General features: G+C 41.1%; 1 protein-coding gene across 6 annotated transcripts in view; it reads left to right on the top strand.

The window, feature by feature from the left end:
* Nucleotides 1-22,768, top strand: part of rgl1 (ral guanine nucleotide dissociation stimulator-like 1) — a 267,685-nt gene that overhangs the window by 210,558 nt on the left and 34,359 nt on the right. For all 6 annotated transcript variants that reach the window (XM_073063602.1, XM_073063604.1, XM_073063601.1 and 3 more), the window contains exons 3-5: nucleotides 17,134-17,342; nucleotides 19,626-19,703; nucleotides 22,359-22,552. In XM_073063602.1, coding sequence (XP_072919703.1) covers nucleotides 17,134-17,342; nucleotides 19,626-19,703; nucleotides 22,359-22,552 — 481 coding nt within the window. The remainder of the gene's footprint in view (nucleotides 1-17,133; nucleotides 17,343-19,625; nucleotides 19,704-22,358; nucleotides 22,553-22,768) is intronic.

Below are 22,768 nucleotides of genomic sequence, written 5' to 3'. Positions count from 1 at the left end.
CATAAGTATAAAGTGAGTAGAGCAGGTGTTTAAGCACACAGCCTTGTGCAGATAGAGATTGTCGAGGAGATGATGTTGCTAATATGAAATGACTGGGGTCTGCAAGTGATGAAATCAAGGATCAAATCGCACAAGGGAGTATTGAGACCGAGGTATTGAAGCTTACTGAGTGGTTTGGAGAAGATGGTAGTATTGAATGCTGAGCTGTAGTCGATAAAGAGTATTCTGATGTATGCATCTTTGTTATCCAGATGTTCCAGGGCTGACTCATCAGCCAATGAAATAGCATCTGCTGTGGACCTGTTGTGTCAGTAGAAAAATTGGACGGGGTCCAAGTCACTTCTCAGGCAGGAGTTGATATGTTTCATCACCAACCCCTCAAGGCACTTCATACAGAGCAAACGGAGGGTAGTCATTGAGGCAGGTTACCACGTTCTTTTTTGGCAGGTGTGTACCTCAAGTTGCCGAAGCACGAGATTCAAATGATTGGTGAATACTCCAACCAATTGATCAGACAGTTCTTCATTATTTGGCCAGGTACCCCCATTTGGGCCGAATGATTTCCAGGGGTTCACCTTCCTGAAAGATGCTGTCTCTTTGGCCTCCGAGACAGAAGTCACTGCGTCATCAGGGGCTGTAGGAGTTCATGAAAGTTCCTCCATGTTTTGATGGTCAAGGCAAGCATTAAAAGGCTTTGAGCTCATCTGGGAGTGAAGCCTTGTTGTCACTTATGTTGCTTCGTTGCCCTTTGTAAGAGGTGATAGCGTTCAAGCCCTGCCCCCAATGTGGAGCATCCTTCAGTGATTCAAATTCGGCCCAGAATTGCCACTTCGCATGTGGAACGACTTTCCAGAGATTGTACCTGAGCCTTTTGCATCTTACTTGGGCACCAGACCTGAATGCCGCTGATCTGATGCTCAGCAGATAGTGGATCTCATGGTTCATCCCAGGCTTCTGGTTGGGAAAGACTGAATGATTTTGTGGGGCTACACTTGTCTATGACAGTTTTTATAAAATTTGTGGCAACCATGGTGTATTCAATCAGATCCTCTGAGTTCTTGAATATAGCCCTGTCCACTGAGTTCTTGAATATAGCCCTGTCCACCGACTCTAAGCAATCCCATAGTTGCCCTGTGCCTCCTGCAACCACCTGTTTGTTGTCTTTATCTCCGGAGCCTTGTTCTTTAACCTCTGCCTGTAAACAGATTGAAGAAGGACAACCAAGGGATCAGAATTCCTGAAATACGGTCTGGACATGAAACGGTAGACATTCCTTATTGTAGTATAGCAATTGTCTAATGTTTTGGGACACTTGGTGCTGCAGGTTATATGCTGATGATAATCGGTCAGAGATTTCTTCAAACAAGCTTGATTGAAATGCATCAGGGTGCACGGTTTCTTGTTTGGTGATGGCAGCTTTTAATATCTTGATTGCCTCTAATTAACATTAGCTTTTAGTTGCATGTGAACTGCGGTCAGGATCACGGAGGAGAACTCTCTTGGTAAGTAAAATATTCGGCACTTAATCATTAGATATTCCAAGTCAGGTGAACAAGAATACAACAAAACTGCCATGTCTGAGCAACATAAAGAACTTATTATGAAACACTGACCCCCCCACTTTTGCTTTATCCAAATCAGCCTTTTGGTCCATTGAGATGTATTGAGAAGCCTTTGGGTCTTACCGATGCATCCAGTGTGTCTGGAGTGAGCAGTGTCTGTGAAACACAGAACAGAGCAATTCCTCATTTCGTTCCGAAACAGCAATATTGCCCTTAAGTCCATGATGGGTAGAGGGAGTTTCATTCCTCTGTATCTGAGCTTGCCTTGGTGCTTCCCCCTTCCGTCTCTTTCGGCCATGGCAATGTACCTTCGTCCACTCAAAGGTGTCGTATCTGCATGCTTGAGAGTTAAGTCCACTGAGCCCTCCAGAAGATCGTGAAATTAGCAGTTCATTAGGATTGCTCAACAGTATTTTGCTCAAAGGGAAATGATCGGCTACAAATTTCAGTGAGAGTAATTCAAAGAAGGTATATTTAGAAGTTTTGTAAGCAGCATACAACACTTCGCCATGGTTCACTGGTGACATCTTGCCATGGATGTTTGCTGATAATTGTTTGTGCAAGGTATTAGCCAAGTTCCACTCCTGTTAACAGAGATTGCTGCAGCACACTCAGCTGCATAAAACTGTACTTTAAAGCAGTGATACTCCAGGTAAGTGAGGCAAATCCTTGGTCAGTTCTAAACTGGGCTGTCTTTGGTCAGCATGTAAACTGTAAGGATTGTTTTTCTCCAAGCTGGTGAAATCAAAGTAGTTTGTTGGTAATTGTTCCTTATAGCACTGTAAATGAGAGCAGACTGATTTGGTGTTACAGTAAGTAGTTGCATTAGATTTGCCTAGATTTCCCTGATCTAAACTGTTGAAACATTTGATGGAGGTAAAATCATACGTAGCTGCTTCAAATAAAATTTTAAAGTGAGGGGGTACGAACAAAGTTATAATAAAAATGTTAAGCAAAACTCTTTGGAGTGCTGTTATATACAGATTTTTGAGTGCCCAATCATATAATGAGCTGATCAGAAATTGTGCTTCTGGATACAATTGGCTGAAATGGGGAAAAATGCAGATGTTGGAAATCTGAAACAAAATTGGTAATGGAAATATCCCTCAGATCGCACAATAATCTGTGGCAAGAGAAATACAGTGGATTCTGGTTAACTGGCACATATCAGGACCAGTGCATTTTGGCCCAATTAAACAGCTGCACAATTAGCAGAAGTTTCATGGAAATAGTAAAATGTAGTAAAATGGTACAAATAAAAACTAAGCCATAAAATGTGCTTTTTAATGAAACACAGAACAAATTAGAACATGACCAATAGTACTACAGTACTATGAAACTATTAGTTTGTAATAGTTATTGATGGAGGAATTTATCCAGAGAATGTAATGGATGAATTCCATGGATGAATCGGCGTAGACACCTAGTACAGATAATGGACTGCCTTTATACAATATCACTGATGATTACATCCACCAAATCTTCATTTTCATTGTAGCATTCAAGATGATTGTTGGTACCTTCAAATTCTTCATAGTGCCTAACTTGTTGATGTAGTGAAATAGTTTCATTTTCACTCCTGTCTGTTTCTGACATCTCCAATCCTAAATGCTTGAATCTGTAGTGAGCAAAACCGTTTGAAATTGTCTTATTGCTTATTTCTCGCCAATTATCTGTGACAAAGATCTCTGCTTTTTGAACATAAGCACATGCAAATGCCACTATTTTAAAACCTGTTCCTCTAAGCATGGTGTAGTGTCTAATGACCACACAACTGCGCGCGACTGGCTAGTTAGAACCTGTTCAGCAAGTCTCCTGCCCCAATAAAGCAGCATAAATGAAGAGAATCCTGGCAATTTTCTTGTTCTTTATGCATTTGTCCCAAATATGAGCTGCTGTAATCAGAGTCCACTGTATTTAACGTTTAGGTTTTGGACCCTTTGTCTCAACTGGTCCTGAAATGTTAACTGTTCCTCTTTCCACATATGTTCCCTTGCCTGGCTAAAAATTGTGTATTGAAGTCCAGACAAAGTTTCTCAAGAATTAATTTAATTGTTTCTAAACTATTGGGAATTTTTGTCTCCTCAGTCAGTTTGTGATTTAACAAGCTTTAAGACATTTTTGAAAGTAAAAAATCTTTTGAGATCAGAATATGCTTGTGAAGTTTTTTAAGACCTAAGTGGGGATGTTTTTTTCCTCGATGGCTTGAAAAGGGAGCTTGTTTTCTAAAATGAGTGGGAAATGTTGCCCAGAATCACAAGCTTGTGATCTAAGTACCCGAAGGTACTTCTGTGCATATAAATGTTTGAAACATTTAACTGACTCAGCGTGGTAATGTCTACAACAAAGTTACTGGATTTCTGTTGCATTTATATATGGATGTTAATGAGTCTGCCAAAAGATTGCATCTTGTAGATCATTTTAATAATGGAACCATGTGGGTTCACTGCCCCCATTGACTTTAAGCAAAATTGAACAGGACTCAACTGTTAACAAAGTGTGAAGGATAAAAGAAAAATAAATTTAAATAAAATATCATTGATTTGGATGTCCTGTAAATCTTGCCGCACTCTGTCCTTACTGTGCCCAGTGCTTGTGCATGGGGCAGACGTGTGGTTAATCTTGGCACGTTGTCAGAGTGGGATAGAATTTTTTTTTGGGATAGAAATATTTTGAACAGATGTTTTGAAAGGCCAAGCAGTCGCATTAAAAGTGCTTTAATACATTCAAAGTTACAGTTAATGTAGGAAATGTAGAACCATTCTAATATTGAATTTCAAGAATACAATGACAAATCCAACTTGAAAAGGCACGAGTTTCTTCATCACCATGTATCTAATCAGAACATCCGATTTTCATTTGAGTTTCAGGTTTGAGGTTTTGTTTGTTTTAAGTCTTGTGTTGCATTTTCCCACCTGTAACCCGTAGCCACTGCGTAGGGAATTTCGACATCAGTTTTGGTTCAAAAAAAATTCTGCTTGTTTTTTTTTAATACCAATGAACTCTACAGTCAGTATTTTAATTGAGTCACAGAGTCATAGAACACTACAGCACAAAAACAGGCCATTTGGCCTATCTAGTATGTCCCAAAATGTAATAGTCCAGATTTTATTAGTCAGTTTAAGTAAAGAAGCTCTTGGGAGGCAGTGATCATAATATGATTGAATTCATTCTGCAGTCTGAGAGGGAGAAGCATAAGTAACATGTATCAGTGTGATCACAATGGAATAAAGGGAATTACGGAAGCATGAGAGAGGAGCTTGCCCAGGTGGACTGGAGGAGGATACTAGTGAGTTGAGGGCAGAACTAAGATGGCTGAAGTTTCTGGGATTAGTTCACAAAGCGCAGGATAGATATGTCCCACAGGAAAATGTTGTTCTCTGGTGGCAGGACCTGGCAACCGTGGCTGACAAGGGAAGTTAAGGACTGCATATAGGTCAAGGGAAGGACACATAAAGAAGCATAAGTGAATGGGAAGTTTGATGACTGGGAACCTTTTAAAATCCAACAAAAGGCAAATAAAAATAGATATAAGAAGAGAAAAGATGAAATATGATGGCAAACTAGCCAATAATATAAAGCAGGATACCAAAAACATTTTCAGTTATGTGAAGAATAAAAAGGAGATGAGAGCTAATAATGGACCACTGGAAATGATGCTGGTGAGGTAGTACTGGGTGACAAAGAAATAGCAGATGAATTTAAAGGGTACACTGCATCAGCCTTCGCTGTGGAAGACACTAGCAGTGTGCCAGAAGTCCGTGAGTGTCAGGGAGCAGGTGTGAGTGCCATTGCTATTACAAAGGAAAAAGTGCTAGGCAAACTGAAAAGTCTAAAAGTGGATAAGTCACCTGGACCAGATAGACTACATCCCAGAGTCCTGAAAGAGGTTACTGGAAAGATAACGGATGAATTGGTCATGATCTTTCAAGAACCACTTGATTCTGGCATGGTCGCAGAGGACTGAAAAACTGCAAATTCACTTCACTGTATAAGAAGGGAGGAAGGCAGAAGAGAGGAAATTATAGGCTAATTAGCCCAATCTCAGTGGTTGGGAAATGTTGGAATCCATTATGGAGGATGAGGTTTCAGGGTACTTGGAAACTAATGAAAAAGTAAGTCAAAGTCAGCATTATTTCCGTAAAGGGAAATCTTGCCTGACAAATCAGTTAAGAGTTCCTCGAGGAAGTAACAATCAGGGTGGACAAAGAAGAGGCACGAGGTGTCATTTTCAGGATGCATTTGATAAGGTGCCACACATGAGGCTGCTTAACAAGATAAAATCCTATTGCATTACAGGAAAGATACTGGCATGGACAGAGGTATGGTGGACATGTAGGAAGCAGTGACTGGGAATTTTTCTGGTTGGCTACTAGTGACTAGTGGTGTTCCTTGGGGTCAGTATTGGGACAGCTACTTTTCACATTGTTTGTTAATGATTTATATTGTGGAATTGATGGTTTTGTGGCAAAGTTTGCAGATGATATGATGATAGGTGTAGTGCTGAGGAAGCAATGCAATTGCAGTAAAAATTAGACAAATTGGAAGAATGGGCAAAAAAGTGGTAAATGGAATACAGTGTTGGGGAATGTATAATGATACATTTTGGTAAAAGAAACAATAGTGCCAACTATTATTTAAATGGAGAGAAAATTCAAATATCAGAGGTGCAAGGGGACTTGGGAGTCTTTGTGCAAGACTCCCAGAAGGTTAATTTACAGGCAAATACAATGTTGGCATTTATTTCAAGGGGAATAGAATATAAAAGCAAGGAGATAATGCTGAACATCTGCACTTGGAGTATTGTCAGCAGTTTTGGCCCCTTATCTCAAAAAGGATGTGTTGTCATTGGAGAGAGCCTAGAGGAGGTTCACGAGGATGATTCTGTGAATGAAGGGGTTAACATATGAGGAATGCTTCGCAGCTTTGGGCCTGTACTCACTGGAATTTAGAAGAATGTGTGGAAATTTTATTGAAACCTACCAAATGTTGAAAGGACTAGATAAGGTGGATGTGGAGAGGATGTATGTTTCCTCTGGTGGGGGTATCCAGACTGGAACACACAACCTCAAAATTGAGGGGTGACCTTTTAGAACAGAAGTAAGGAGGAATTTTTTTAGTCAAAGAGTGGTGAATCTGAGGAGTGCTGTTCACAGACTGCAGTGGAGGCCGAGTCTGTGGGTAAATTCAAAGTAGAAATTGATAGTTTTCTGATTAGTTGGGGCATCAAGGGATATGGTGAGGAGGTAGGTTTTTAGAGTCTGTTCTGCCATTTCACCATGGCTGGTTGAGTGGGATCTGGAATCATCCATGATGAAATGGCAGAGCAGACTCTATGGGCTGAATAGCCGAATTTTGCTCCTATGTCTTTGATGCACCATCAATAACTCTTGGAGACGTGAGGCAAGATATAGGCTTTTATTGGCTGGAAAAAAGAACAAGCAGCAATTGACCACCACACTGCATCCTGGAGACTGAGGCCGGGGCGGAGTCCCCAGTCGCCTTTATACCGGGGTCTGTGGGAGGAGCCACAGGAGCAGTCAGCAGGGGGGGCGTGTCCAGACAGGTATATGTAGTTCACCACAGTCTTATTATGCTTACCGGTCCCATTGACCTGCTTCTGGATCCTACCCGTCCCATCCATGTACTTATCCAAACTTCTTTTAAATGTTGAATCTGAAACCACATCCACCATTTCCACTGGCAGCTCATTCCACATTCTCACCACCCTCTAAGTGAAGCAGATCCCCCTCATTTCAGCCTTCACCTGTAACCAGTGACCTCTGGTTCTAGTCTCACCCAACCTCAGTGGTAGCAGCAAATTTGCATTTAGCCTATGAATTCCCCTCATAATTTTGTATACTGTACCTCTATCACTTCTCCCCTCTTTCTTTTCACTCCCCTCACTCTAATTTAGGGAAACAATAGACAATGAGTTCAAGTTGGTTTATTATGATGGGCATACACATCTTAGGTAAATATGCTATGAAAAGCAACTTTCTTTGCAAGATTATACATAATTTAACTTTTGAATTACAAACTTAAATTAACACATTATTCAGAACGTGCATAGCAAAACAAAGCATAATGTCCTTGGTTCAGGTTGAGGGAAACCTAGCCTGAGGTAGAATTGTGGTTTTGCAGGTTGGTTCAAGGACCTGATGACAGTGATGAAGAAGATGGGCAGCACACAGCGTAGTGGTTAGTACAAACACTTTACAGCACCAGCAATCACCATGTGGTGTTCGATTCCTGCCGCTGTGCGTAAGGAGCTTGTACTGCATGGGTTGCCTGTGGGTGCTCCAGTTTCCTTGTACATTCCAAAGATTTAGGGTGAGTGAGTTGTGGGCATGCCATGCTGGCGCCGTAATGATGGCGGCACTTGTGGGTAGTCCCTAGCACAATCCCCGCTGATTTGATTTGACACAAGCTGTGGGCCTCTTCCTTCTTCTCGCCTGCCTATCACTTCTCCCTGGTGCCCCTCCTCCTTCCCTTTTTCCTCTAGTCCACTCTATCAGATTTCCTCCTCTCAAGTCCTTCATCTTTCCCACTCCCACCTTTGTATTCTGACATCTTTCACCCTTCCTTTCCAGTCCAGAGCTAGGATCTCAGCCCGAAACACCGACTGTTCATTTCCATATATATTGCCTAACCTGGCAGTTTGTGTGTGTTGTTGTGGATTTCCAGCATCTGTAGAATTTCTCAAGTTTTTGATTTAGTGCATTTCATTGTGTGTTTTGATGTTCATGGGGCAGAAAAAGCTAATCTTTAATCTTTAAATCTTTAAGATGTTGTTGAACTTTGAGGTGTGGCTGTTCAGGCTCCTGTACCTTGTATCTGATGGCAGCAATGCATCATAATCAGGTTTACTATCACCAGCATATGTCATGAAATTTGCTAACTTAGCAGCAGCAGTGATAATAGAGAAAACATCAATTACAGTGAGTGTATATGTGTATATATTAAATATTTAAATTAAAAAGTGCAAAAACAGAAATAATTTAAATAAGTAAGGTAGTATTAATAATTTCAATGTCCAGTTAGGAATTGAATGGCGGAGGGGAAGAAGCTGTTCCTGAATCGTTGAGTGTGTGCTTTTCGGTTTCTACCCTCTTTCTTCACGGTAACAATGAGAAGAGGGCACCTCCTGAGTGATGAGGCTCCTTAATAATGGACGCCGCCTTTGTAAGGCACCACTCTTTGAAGATGTCTTGGATACTACGGAGACTAGTACCCATGATGGAGCTGATAATTTTACAACTTTCTGTAGCTTCTTACGATCCTGTACAGGAACATCCCCACCACCACCACTACCACTGTCTTGCCTTCTGTGTAGATGCATCGATTTGTTTGGTCCAGGTTAGATCCTCAAAGATATTGATAACAACAAAAAGAGGGCATGGCGTAAATGATGGTTGTCTTTAATGATGGATGTCATGCACAATGATTAGTCTAATCAATGCATTAAAGAGTAAATATTAGACAGGTTACCAGGAGAATACCCCACCCTAACTGAATGTGTTTAGCTGAATTGGCAACTTCACTCCAGACATTTGCAGATATCATGCTGCAAATTTGGTGCAGCATTTGCTTATTAATGCACAATGACACTGTTTTAAGTCTGGCATTAAACCAAGGTCCCAAATGCTCTTCTATACAGAGTGGAGTTCTGTTTACTTTTCTAACAAACATTTATCCTCCATCAGTTAAAAACAGACCTGTGAATCTTTGTACTTTGAATCTTTGATCTTACTGTGCAGAAAATGTTTTTTTCCCCATTTTAGATGTTGGTGTTCCTTAATATCGAAGGGGGAAGGAGCTGTGTTCAGAGCATTTTTAAGGCATTGTGAAAGGAAGTTATTTCCATGCAGAATTGCCTGTCAGATATTCTGATGCTGCTTTTGTCATTTTGAGTAGGTTCAAAACTAGTGTCTGTATTGTTCTTTTTTGAAGATCTTGCATCGTTTTTAATTGAGATACCCAGAAGTTTCTGTAGATCCATTCTGAAGCTGAGTTCAGACTTTCAAGAACCCTGAGAATCTGTTGTGTAAAATACATTCTTAACAGCACATGTGACTCTCGAATCAAAGTGATTTGTTTTCTATACAAACTTGACGTTGCCTGACACAGATGATCTTATGAACTTTTAGTAATGTAGTAGTGGGGGGAGGGGTAGATAAAAGGAAGTTGCTGGTAGGTAAATTTTATGCTGAAGCTGTCTAGTCTCCCATATTTTCCTCTGGGATCATAAAAAGATGGATAAAATACTGCAAGGCCCAGAGATGATCTGTTACTGTGAAATGGTCATGTTTAAGCCAACATCTTCAGTATCAGCAGGTTATTTGATCTTGAACATCACTGCAAGCCATTTTGATCTTTCCCTTTACAAATATTGGCTACTAGGTGGCCATCAAGAGGGCCCCATCTTTGTAACCAGTTCTGCCTTGGTTAACACTGAAGGCTAACTTGGCACGGAGTCGAGTAACCAAATCTCAGCCCAAGTCAGTAAATTGCAGTTCACTCGACTCCTTTGCTTTTTCAGCTGTGTACCATTTCAGTGAGGTCAAGCCTGAATAGCTTTTTGTTATTGCGGAATCTTATTTTGCATCATTTGAATATGATGTTTTTCTGGTAAATGGTGAACACATGTTCAAGCTTTCGGCATTTGGTTCCAACTAAATAATGTGAGTGATCCGACAGTCGAAGTGAGCAGTTGTATGTTCCTTTCATTCTACAGTTGCTCGGTGCATAATGAGCTTGTGGGCATTTTTATTCTGCAGATGTCCATTTTAGTTTGTTTTTTAACCGTGGACTGTAGAGTGAGATTGCTTGCTTGTTGTTTGTGAAGTGATGAAAATCTGGAGCTAAGCGATGAGTGCTTGGGAGTATTTGAATGAAAAATCCACAAAATACCCAGAAAATCATGCCAGCTATATGGAGTAAATCACCTAGATTTAATTTTCAGGTCAAGTTTCTTATTACACACAAGTTTTGATTTTCATTTTTATTTACTGAGATGCAGCACCAAAAAGGCCCTTCCGGCCCTTTGAGCTGTGCTGCCCAGTAATCCCCTGATTTAATCCCAGCCAAATCATGGGACAATTTACAATGACCAGTTAACCCATCAACTGCTACATCTTTGGACTGGAAGGAAACCGGAGCACCAGGAGGTACCCACATGGCTGAAGGGCAAACATACAAACTCCTTATAAACAGCAGCGGGAATTGAACGCCGGGGTCACTGATACTTCAAAGTGTTGTGCTAACGACTACACTACCCGCGGCCCGAATTGTTTGTTTTCCTTTTGGTTTTCATGTCATAACAACAAACATTAAATTCCGAGGCGGACGAACACCAGAGAAATCCAGGCATGTCACATGATTATGTTAAACAGCTCTGATTCTGATTTCCATACTGGATGTTCCATCTGCTCAATTAATCAAACTTGCCCTCTGTGAACTGTAGTTGAATGATACCAAAGCATTTTCCTCCTTTTGCAACTTGCCAGTTTCTCTTCTTCCTGTTCTGAGGAACTTGGTTCCTTGACTGCATCTGATTCCATCAAGGGCCTTGTACTAAAGTTGTAATCAGCTGTTTAAAGGCAAGCTTCTGCCAAGGATGACTGTAGCTTTGCTTAATGTCCGTGTGATTTTTGCATTCTGACATTTAAGCCTTTGAATTGTCTTTCTCATGTTTATACCGTCCTTAGCTTTGGCAGTCAAAGGATGGTATGGCAAAGTTGAAAGATTTTGTGTTGCATCATGACACTGTACGAAATTGGGCAGACCTTCTAGCAAACGTCCAATGGATATGTGTAAACACCAACTAAGCCCACCTTCCCTGTTAAACATTGAAGTATTGAGGGCCCTTGTTATTGGCCCTCCATAGCCCTAATGCTTATCTGATCCTGGTGGCTCATGGAATTCTCATTCCATTCTGAATGGAATTACTGAAATCTTGTTAAAAAAGTAAAAGGAAGGAATGAGAGTGTGCTTCTCCATTCCACCTGGTATCCCTGCTATTCTGTTAGCGTATTTTCGATCTGTACCTCAACCCCATTTACCCTTAGTTCCTTGTTGCCTGCCTTAGGACATTTAAAATATTTCCCTATCTCCAGCTGCATTTCTGTACCATCAGCATTGTTTTGGGGGAGAAATTCCCAAAAAGGAGGGGGGAGCTGTTATTGTGAGGGATAATTTTGAATTTTTATCAGGCATATCTGGTGCTATCATTGTATATGTCAAGGTAAAAGGCAGAAGAGCATTTAAAATCTGTATTCAGTTGTGGCTGCCTTTTTCATTATTTATATCAAAACTATCCTGTGCAGTAGCTGCAGTAATTGTTTACTACTTGAGTAGTTCAAATTGAAATCTCTGTTCACATTATACATTGTGGAGGGAGAATCTATGTTAATTAGTTCAGTTTGCCTGCAGAGGAGCAGACACGACTGCCTGATTATATCCTCTTTTTGCTGCATGCATTTTCCGATAGGTTTACCATTGACAAGAAACTATTTGCTATCAGCTTTCCTGTACAGTGGTCCGTATTGTTTTTGGTTCTCTACCCCTGCTACACCTCTCTCCTCCTACCACACCTCTCTCCCCTAAAACGCGCGCACACACACACTCACTTTGAATTGTGGAATCCAGCTCTTGAAATGTAAAACAGATGTGAAAATATCAAGGATTAAAAAGCATGCCTGCAGCAGCAATCACCCACACAGGCGAGCAGCAGCCAGCCAAAGTGGATAAGCTATAATTAAGAAGTAACACGCAATCCCGTCTTCCAGTGAAGCGGTGCTTCTAAAAGCCGGTTGTGTAAATTATGGTTTTATATTTATTCCATTTACCTTAACACTTTGATCAAGCTTCCCTTAAGATGACACTGGAAATGATTTTAAATTTATAACAAAGGCAAGTACAGAACTGGTTGTGACGTGACATGTAAATTAGTGGAGCAGCGTCACTACTCTGCTGATAATTGTGGCAGGAAAACATTGCCAACTGGTGCATTGGTTACAGTTGCATCCAGCTGTCATTCTGAAGTACAGTCAGTTGGAAACTTGATCCCCACATGGGAGAGATCTCATCCTCCCAGCACTTGGAATGAAATGTCTCCTCCTGCTGAGGTCAAGGGAAGAGACAGGAGGCTGAGAAAGATTGATGGTTGGATGTGAAAATTGATCCAGCTTTCCACAATCCAGCTGAGCAAAATCTCCTTTTTCCATTAACTCTTGCTATAATTTCTTTGCAAGATCAATTGAGATCGTTTTGGGTTTACGGTTACAGTTTTTGATGTGATAGTGCTGCGTTTGTGGCCTGAGTATTTAATAATGCACCAAATTTAATTAAGTTTTTAAACTTGCTGCAGTACAGCACTTGGCATCGGAATTCCTGTGGTTCTGGGCTATTGGTCCCAGCAAGCATGTGGGCCAAGATACAGAGTAGCTGGCAAAATTTGCAAGAGCTTTGTGCTTTACATCTAAGCTAAAGCTGGCTTGTGCAAAGAGGCTTAAGCATTCCCTTCCCCCTCCCCCTTCCTCAAAGACAATTTATGTTCCAGCTGGGCACTCTCTTGTGTGGAAGAGATGAAATTTAATACAGGAATGTGTGCTGACATCTGAGCTTTTAAAAGTCTTTGATGTCTTGTGTTCAGGCCCTCTGTGGTCTCTAAAATAATCATTATATGAAGCACCATGCCAAGTAATCTCTAAGCCAGTATAAAGCAGCAACCTTGGTGAACACCGCGGGGTTTATAAACTGTCTGCTCCCCCACCCCCACACTTTGTCAGCTCAGCAAATGTTTCATAATTCAACTCCCTTTCTAGCCAAGTTAAACTGGCTTTCAAGTACAATAATTTTTTATTAAAAACAATATTGTTGGGAAATGGGAGGTCTGTGACAATGTAACAGAGTTCAGACATGATTGAAGCCAGACTGATCAGCTTCCTGTTGCGTGCTGTGGCCCAGGAGAACAGAGCTTTCTGCACTCCGTCCCACTGCGCTTCATCTGGAAAATTACGGCACCGAGTTTGATGCTGTTTACTACCATGGAGCTTCCTAAGGCTTCAGATACCTTGACTGAGGCAGAAATTCTCAGTCCACGAGCAGACAAAAAGATAAAGACTGAAATCTCATTGCTGATGCCCAGCAGGTTTTAAAAAGTTGTGCATGAGTACAGCACAATATAGGCCCATCTGCCCACGTTTTTATCTTTTTTTTCTTCCATGTTTTAAGAACCTGCTTAGCAGTTGGCTAGGATCTGAACTTGTTGCCCAGGACAGTAATGGGAATAGAGGTGGTTATGGTTTCCTAAAACATACTAGATAGAACCTTGAGAGAAATTAACTAATTGGCTGCTACTTGGGCACTGTGAAATAACAGATGACTTTCAGTCTAATTTTGTGGGTCCTGAAGAAACTAATGACGGAGCCACAGACTTCCCTGGAGCTTTGGGGGGGGGGGGTATAGCTGGTGGCTGACATGGTAGATGGGTAGTTGCTTTCAGATGGTATGTTTCTTTGATGTGTAGAGGTTATCCATACTCCCTGTGCATGGACTTGATTCTCAATGCCATTCCAACTACTCAAAGAATGCCAGAGGAACTCAGCAGGCCAGGCAACATCTATGGAAAAGAGTTAACAGTCAACGCTTCAGGCTGAGACCTTTTATCGGGCCTGATGTTTAATTCTAAGTCCTGATGAAGGGTCTCAGTCTAAAACATCAACTGTTGACTCTCTTCCATAGATGCTGCCTGGCATTTTGCATCTGTCGCTTGGATTTCTAGCATCTGCAGATTTTCTCTTGGTTTTGACTGGGCCATTCCAAATACGATTCCATTTAGAGTGGTCATGGGCTAAAGGTTCCCAGGGGTCATTGGAGAAAGAATATTTTGAGCACCTCCTTGAATCTCTTCTGCGATCAGCCTGGTAAACTCTTCGCGTGACAGTAACCTGATCGGAGTGTGGAGATGTAGCAGGCAATGGAGGTAGGGCAGGCCAATGAAGGACAATGGCATCATGTGAGTGGCACTGATGTGATGCCTTCTCTGACTCCAGTCTCCACTGTTTCATTGGGAGAGGTTAGCTTTCTGAGTTTGATTCAAAATCGAGAGAAAATGTTAAAGAGCTTCCTCTCCTTCAAGCTCTGTTTCCATTCTTACAAACTTTATTCTTGTTTCAAAGGATTCTTGTCTAGAGTAGCTTGTTGGGATGGGAAGGACGTGGAAAATTCTGGTGAAGCATAATCAAGTTTTGGAGCAGAGATGGTGTAACCAAATAAATCTGTGTCTCTGGTACTGTTCTGACTTCCTGATCTTATTCAAGCTATGATGTTTGCCTATGGACAGCGCTGAACGGAGTGGATGGATGTATGTGGTTTAAATGCTGTTCCTAATGGCACATCTACATAACGCTGGGGACGTGGGGATGATATGGGGGTTTTACATTTGGGGAGTATACTTTAACCTTAACATTGCAAAATGAATAGCTGCAAATTGAGTGGCATACATTTTTATATCTGGAATAGAAACTGTATGATTCTGCTTTTCTGATTAAATAGTTTAGGCCAAAAATGAGCATAACTTTAAAGGCAGCAGGAACAGCAGCAGAAGATGTGAGGGGGCAGAGGGACCCAGGAATTTGGATAAGTGTTTTACTTCCTTGCAGATCTTCCAGTCCAGGGCTGAGGGGTGGAGGCCATTCTAATCTGGGTGTACCCAATGAAGGTACACTGGGTAACATCTTCCCTCCCAAAAGGAGCTTTGCAAAGAGAATAACCTTGGGCATGTGTCCCTGACATCCTGAGGTGACTCAACAGGAAGTGTTTGGTTGTATTTCACAATTGATGAGGTTTAATCCAGAAATGGTTGCACACTCAGTGATAAATCAATTTTAGACCACACATTGAAGCAAAGTTGCATGACCAAAGGAGTCAGTTTGGTAAATGGTTGGCTGCTTTTGAGTTGACAGTGTGCAGTGTACATAATGCACTGTTGATTTAGTAAACAGAATAAAGCTTTTAGTTTGATACCTTAATGAAAACATTGAGGGACAATATCCCAGAGGTGGCAAATCATTTGCTGGAGAGAACAATTGAATGTTTTAAGTTTTTAAAATGGTACAGAGTATAACTGGAACAATGTTACAGTGCTGCAATGTGGGCTCTTCTGTCCAATTTAATGTATACATAGCTACAGAGGTCATGGCCAGTCCACGATCAAAGTTGCACCACAGAACCTTTATTTATGATAGCAAACAGCTCAAGCAGGAGGTGCTTCAGAAATCACCATTTTCCTGCTCTGGATTGCTGATGCTGAGGGCCCTAGATGGGAGAATGCAGTGGTGCAAAAGGTAAGTACACTTTCCAGTGTTGTGGTTGGCTAATGCCAGTGATCCATCCCATTCTTACAGTACCATCTACCAAAACCCAGCCGGAATCATTATTATTACTGACTTGTATGATATGCTATTTCTTGTTTTGTGGCAACAGTTCCGTACAAATCTCTCAATGACTGGGCAAAGAAGAACGTTAAATTAGTAAGGGACTGACAGGATGATTGTGATTTTTTTGAAATATTCTTCTATGGCTATTGTTCCGCTGGCACTTGATTCCGTAGTGTTTGTGTGCATCGAGCTGGACAGGCCATCCAAGTGATAGCAAAAGCAGGAAACATTCATCTGCCTGCCTTATCTAAATGCCTACTGTTCCAAGAGCATTGCCCGGTTACAGTCATTTATAGTGACCATTTTGCTTCCCCACCCCTGTGCTTAATTGTATTCTCTCCCTCCGCCTGCTTAGTTGAGTTTTGTGCCTGGCACAGTTACTGCTTTTCTCTTGATAAATCCTGCGAGTTTATTTTGATATCTGACTGACTCATTTCTTTGGACTAAGTCACAACTACTCGTCCAGGATTTTACTGTTAAACTATCTTAATATTTTAATGAATATATTATACTTTGAGGGGAGATTACCTCTTCATATCTCCTCTTGAGCCCTGCAACTCCTTAAAGATCTTGGCACAACCTGAAGCAGATTCATTTCCGTCTCCTTGCAAAGGCCTGGTGTTTATTTTCTACATTGGCAGCTGAGCTTGTTGCTTTGTTCCCTGTTTCTGGAATTCCCACCACGGTTGTTGTTGACTCGAAGTACCATGAACTTGGAGTTGAACAGAACAGAAATGGGCTCTTTGGCCCACCAATTCTGCACTGCCCAATAACTCCCTACTTGCATTCATCCCACGCTGGTCCCTTTTGTATTTTCTCTATCAACTCCTCCCCTGCCTCCCCCCCCCCCCAATCCTACTTGGTTGCCTACACTTTGGGGGCAATTTAAAGTGGCTATATAAAATACCAACACCCACCAGGTGGTAGCCTGTGGAATGGAGGTGAAGGTGCGAACTGTATTGCTAGCACTGAGGTCAGGATTGAACCCAGAGCTGACTGTCTGGTAGTACTGTCGGGCAACTGCTTCAGTAGCTGTGTCCCTGCTGCCTCAGTCACTGAAAACGCTGCAGTTGTTGCTGTTGTCCTGGTTGCTGCACTGTTCAACTTCTTCTTTTTAATACCCACAGGTGGAAGGAGATCAGGTGCCCCCAGGTCACACCATCAGCCAGTACGAAACATGTAAAATTCGCACTATCAAAGCCGGAACCCTGGAAAAACTAGTCGAAAATTTATTAACTGCCTTTGGAGACAATGATTTTACATATATCAGCATATTTCTATCAACGTACAGAGCGTTTGCTTCAACAGAGCAAGTTTTGGAACTGCTGCTGGACAGGTAAAAGAGCAAATTAGTGCTATCTATCTAAATAGACAATGGAATGGTTAGCTCTTCAACTGTGTTGTATCTGTTATGCAGATATTAATTTGGAATGATCAATGTTCCTGGGCTGAGATTGCATTGAGTTCACCAAAGGGGGTAGTGAGGTGCTTGACTGAGTGCTATGGCAGCTTAGTGTGTTGTGTACTATCACTGGAAGTTTTTATTCCATTCCCTTCAGCTGCTTCAGTTTTTGTTTCAGATTCTAGAATCCACAGTTTTAATTTATTTTCCTGATACCTCTACAGCTTTCGTTAGACATGAATGAATTCTGTGGGGATATTTCTGTTCTTAAAGGTTGAAAAAAATGTACTTATTAAGATCCCGCGAGGAATAGGTCCATCTAGCCCTTCAACCCGTGTTGTTCCACCCCCAATGAATCCTGCCTGATCATGGGACAATTTACAATAACCAATTAACCTACCAAACTGGTGTGTCTTCGAACTGTGGGAGGAAACTGGAGCACCCAGAGGAAACCCACACGGTCATGAGGAGAACATACAAGCACCATACAGACAGTGGCAGAAATTATTTTTGCTGAAACCTCGACAGCTGTCATTGCATGTGAATTAATTCTGTGGGATACTTTTGTTCTTAACGGTTGAAGTATTTTCTGTGGTTTCCTCCAAGGAGTATCTTTCAATAATGGTGTAAATATACTGATCTGTATTCATAGTTCAAAGTAGATTTATTACTAAAGTACATATATGTCACCATATGCAAGCCCGAGGTTCATTTCCTTGCGGGCATATTCAGTAAATCCGTAACAGAATAATAACAGAGTCAATGAAAGCCAGCACCAACTTGGGCCTGTGATTATTGAATTGATTGAGAGGCTGTGGACTGATGGACAAATCTTGTCAAGTGTTTCCTGACCCTTTTTGTTTTCCTCCTTGCTGCTGAACACCCAAGTGGAGGTATGCAACAGAGTAACGCACTCCACCTGCTGGTTTGGTGTAGAACCTTGCAAAGTGAATGCAAACCAGATGACTTGAGCACAATTCAGTATCTTGGATTTTCTGGCTAATTTTCTTTCGATGGCAGCCCTAAACCTGTCACTTATCAGCAGCACAGCTTAGCAATTTGATTTTTTTGTTAGTCTTTATCTCATTTTATACAATTGTTCACATTTAAATATTATGATCTCATGTTGGCACTGAATGCACAATATCCAATATCCTGGAAGGATAATCTGGCAGCTGCATTAAATTTAACACTGTTGTGATTTTTTGTTGGAGACGTTATTTTTGTGTATGTGAGCAGATTGCAGATGTATTGCAAGCACTTGTACCCTGGGTGGTAAACTGTCTCTAAGGGTTTAAGGTTATTTTCTCCAATGGAGACTGTTAGAATGGACTTAATGAGCGAAAGTTTGTAAATGGAGCACAAAAGAAGAAACTTCCATGGGAAATCTGCTGACCAGATGTTGGATTTTTAAAAACCGTATTAACGAATCATAGATGTCTGCTTATTGCTAATTGAATCTGAAAAATATTTTCATTCACTCTTGCAAAATTATTTATGGAAACTTGCATATTACATTTACAAGACATTGGTTTCTCCTTTTCACTCCTTTACATTCTTTACATTTCTGTGTCTTAGGTGCTGACGAATTGTTTACAAGCTTGTCTGTTTCCAAGAACAGTTAAATGGAAACACAGTTCTGAACCAAATCAGGAAGTGCAAATTTGCATCACTTGACTGACTGACAAATTTGTGTTGATGGCTCAGATAGTATTGACTAAAGAATTGTTTACCAGATTCTCCAATTCACAGGAGTGCAGTGGGAATATTTTGTTCTGAGCTGTGGTTTGGAATGAACTAAAACTGAAGGAAATGAATTCCACTGAAGTTTTAAACAAAATGTTGAACTTTTACACAAAAATAAAAAAAGATACAAAGCAAGAGTATAAGCTAATTGAACAACTGTTTTGAAGAGCCACTTTGCATATATTAGGCTTAAAACATTTTGTCATGCGCTATAGATAAAATTGCAAGAAATGGACTGATGTATATTTTCAGAAGTTTTTGAAAGTCTCTCATGACTATTTCCCCTGAATTAACAAAGGCATTAATGACATGTATGTACTTTGTGAGAGTGTTCTGAAATACAAATGAGAGTTATCAGCTTGATTGAAGCTTAAGACATTGAATCCAGAGTCCTTTCTTAAATTATTTCTTCAGCTAGAGAAGCAAAGACTTGTTTAAGCTGGTTTAACTTATTTTTATGACCGATTGCAGGTACGGAAACTTTGAGTGTCAAAGCTGTGGTGAAGATGGCAGTCAAAGTACATCAGAAGTGAGAGTCGTAATTAGGAAGTAAGTGGATCGAATGAGTATCTAAATGTTTTTCATTCAAAACAGGATAGTATGAAAGAAAATTGTTGGAGTTCCTGCAAGATTACACAGATGTTCTTGCAGTGCAGTGAATATCAGTTCATAGGAAGCAGCTGCTACTGGAGATCTGAAGAAGAATCTTGCATGTATAAAACACAACAATGAGAAAATGCCTGCCCTTCAGCATAAATAAATAGCTTTGGCTGATAATTCAGGGCTATCCAGCAAGGTTTAAGTGATATGAGATTTCCTATTCCAGGGCTTCAACTCTGCTCACTTCCACCCCCCTCACTATTTATAAACTTGCTGTGAAAATTCAGGGACTGGGTGTGCGGCAATGAAAAATCGAACACAAGGTTTCTGAACCGGGTTTGTGCGAGAGATCGTGATTTGAACAAATAGAGATCATTCTTTTAACTGTGCAGCGTACGATGCTAACGCTCGCAGTGGTGGGTAGTGACCAAGCAGTCCCGTCAGCAATCTCGTTAGAGGTCTCTCACCCAGTATGGCAGTGCGCAGTAGGACCGTGCTTGAGTCTATTCTCAGTTTTTAACGCACAATAGGGAAGGACGGTAGGTTGATAATTGGTGAGCACTGTATTGCTGTTGAGCATGAAGTACGTTTTCCAAGCATTGAATGGACTCGCCCAATTTGGGCTGTGGCGTTAGCCTCTCCCCCCTAAATTACCTTCCCCAGCTTCTCGTTACGCACCACCGACTGACTTATGGGAGTGCACAAACTGTACTGGTGTAGTTTCTCCATGGATTGTCACCTTGTCGTGGTGGAGAAGCTTGTGTGGTCCTGAGATCCCGAGAGCAATACCGTCTGGAGCTATGCTCCTGGTAGGGTCACCCATGGTGGTAAGGTCGAGGGTGAGATCCCTGTCAAAGGACAATCCAACCAAGATCTCAACAGTAGAACAGGCAGGCTAAGTTACTTCGAACTCAACGACTATGAAGGCTGCAACAAATCCATCAGCTCCAATCATCGTGGTTTCCATGCCATTGGTTGATTGATTGTGAAGTATCGTGCGCTTCTTGCAGCGCAACATCAAGTACACGTTAAAACAAATACACACACAGGCATTTTCACTCTGTGATAGATCAACGGAACGAAGACCATCATGCTTGACTTCGAGGGATAGCCACGACGACTGGTGTAGTAGAAAATTGGAGGGAAATTACGTTCTAAAGACGGACCAGTGTGGCGATTTTTGAAGAGGAGGTGTGAGATGGAAGAGGAAGTTTCTAGGCCTAGGCCTGAGGACAATTCTGATAAGGTTAATGATGAAGAATTACAATTACAACCTCAGAAAGGTGGCTTCCATCATTATGGACCCCCATCTCCCAGGACATGTTCTCTTCTTATTGTTACCATCAGGAAGGAGGTACAGAAGCCTGAAGGCACACATACGGTGATTCAGCAACAGCTTCTTCCCCTCTGCTACCTGATTTCTAAATGGACATTAAACCCATGAACACTTCCTGACTACATTTTTTAAAATTTCTGTTTTAGTACTACTTAATTTAACTATTTAATGTATATATACTTAATGTAGTTCAGTTTTCCTATATTTATCATGTACTGCTGCTGCAAAGTTAACACATTTCACAACATATGCCAGCGATATTAATTCTGAATCTAATGCACAAGAACATCTAGATCCCTCTGTATTTCATGCTGCAACCTCAGTTTAGTTAGATAATCCAACTATTGATTCCTCATACTAGTGTACAGGATTTCAGTTCTGAGTTTAAATGCCATTTGGCAAGTTTCTCCACACTCACTAAACCTATCAATATCCTGTTGCAGTTCACATATCCTCATTACAGCATGTGTACACCTGTTTTCACCTCCTCAGCAAGCCAGCATGCCTCTGCACCCTTTTCCAATTCATTAATATTGATAAGTAAAGGCAAAGACTGATCCTTGTCAATGGTGCATTCAGACTAATCTTCAATCCATGTTAATGCACTTTTCCTCTTCTGAGCTCTTGTGCACGCCTCTTATTAATGCCTTCTAGAAATCCTACTGGGCTACATTTATTATCCTCTATCGATTCCATTTGTCACATCCTTGAAGTGCCCCAGCAGCTTTGAGAAACATGATATTCATTTCATAAAACTATCTTACCTTGGTTTAATTAAGTTAAGCCTTTCTAAATGAGTGGCTGTTTCTTCCTTCCTTAAGATTGCAGCATCTTCCCAACAATGATTAAAGGTTGGCTTTATTTGTCACATGTCCAGTACATTGAAGCATACAGTGAAATGTATTGGAATGTGAACTTTGCTGGCAACCTGGCATTTATGCCCATCATTGCCCATGAAATGAGAAGGTAGTCTTGAAACAACTACATTGGTCTGGAGTTACACATAGACCACTATAGCTAAGAGCATCAGATTCCTTCTCCCAAAAAGCATCAGTGCACCAGACAGGATTTTAATAACGACCACAATTTGTTTAAAATTCAAGCTGTATTTAGTTGAACATGGAACCTCCCACCCAGTGATTTTGAACGTGTATCAGATTAGTAGAAATCTGGCAATTAGTCTAGTAGTCACAATAGAGCTGAATATTAATTCTAAGCATATATTCACCCTTAACATAACCGCTGACTTCTTTCACGTTAATTTCTAGCGCAATAGCCTCAATTCTGCGAGCCTGGCTGGACCAGTGCTCTGAAGACTTCCGGGAAACTCCGAATTACACGTGCCTCCACAAGTTACTCTGCTACCTGAGACAGACAATGCCAGGCTCCGATCCTGAGCGAAGGGCTCAGAACCTCTTGGAGCAGTTTCAGAATCAGGAGCTGACAGAACAGGAGCTGGACAGTAAGATGAACCTTTTGAGCTGCAACTAATGAGTTGGGGAATGAATGTAGGGCTTAAAGGGGAAGTAAGGAAATTTCTTTATTCCTCTGGTTATTTGAGGATTCTGCCCCCAATTTTCAGTGTCATTTAAAAGGGAAACTGATTATTTGAACAAAACATAAAAGTTTTTTTGGGGGAAATGGAGATGAAATTACAATGGATGGATATAGATAGAGG

This window comes from Hemitrygon akajei, chromosome 12, assembly GCF_048418815.1.
Source record: "Hemitrygon akajei chromosome 12, sHemAka1.3, whole genome shotgun sequence".
Taxonomy (NCBI): Eukaryota; Metazoa; Chordata; class Chondrichthyes; order Myliobatiformes; family Dasyatidae; genus Hemitrygon; species Hemitrygon akajei.
The sequence above is the reverse complement of the archived record's forward strand: the minus strand, read 5'-3'. Positions and strand labels throughout refer to the sequence as shown.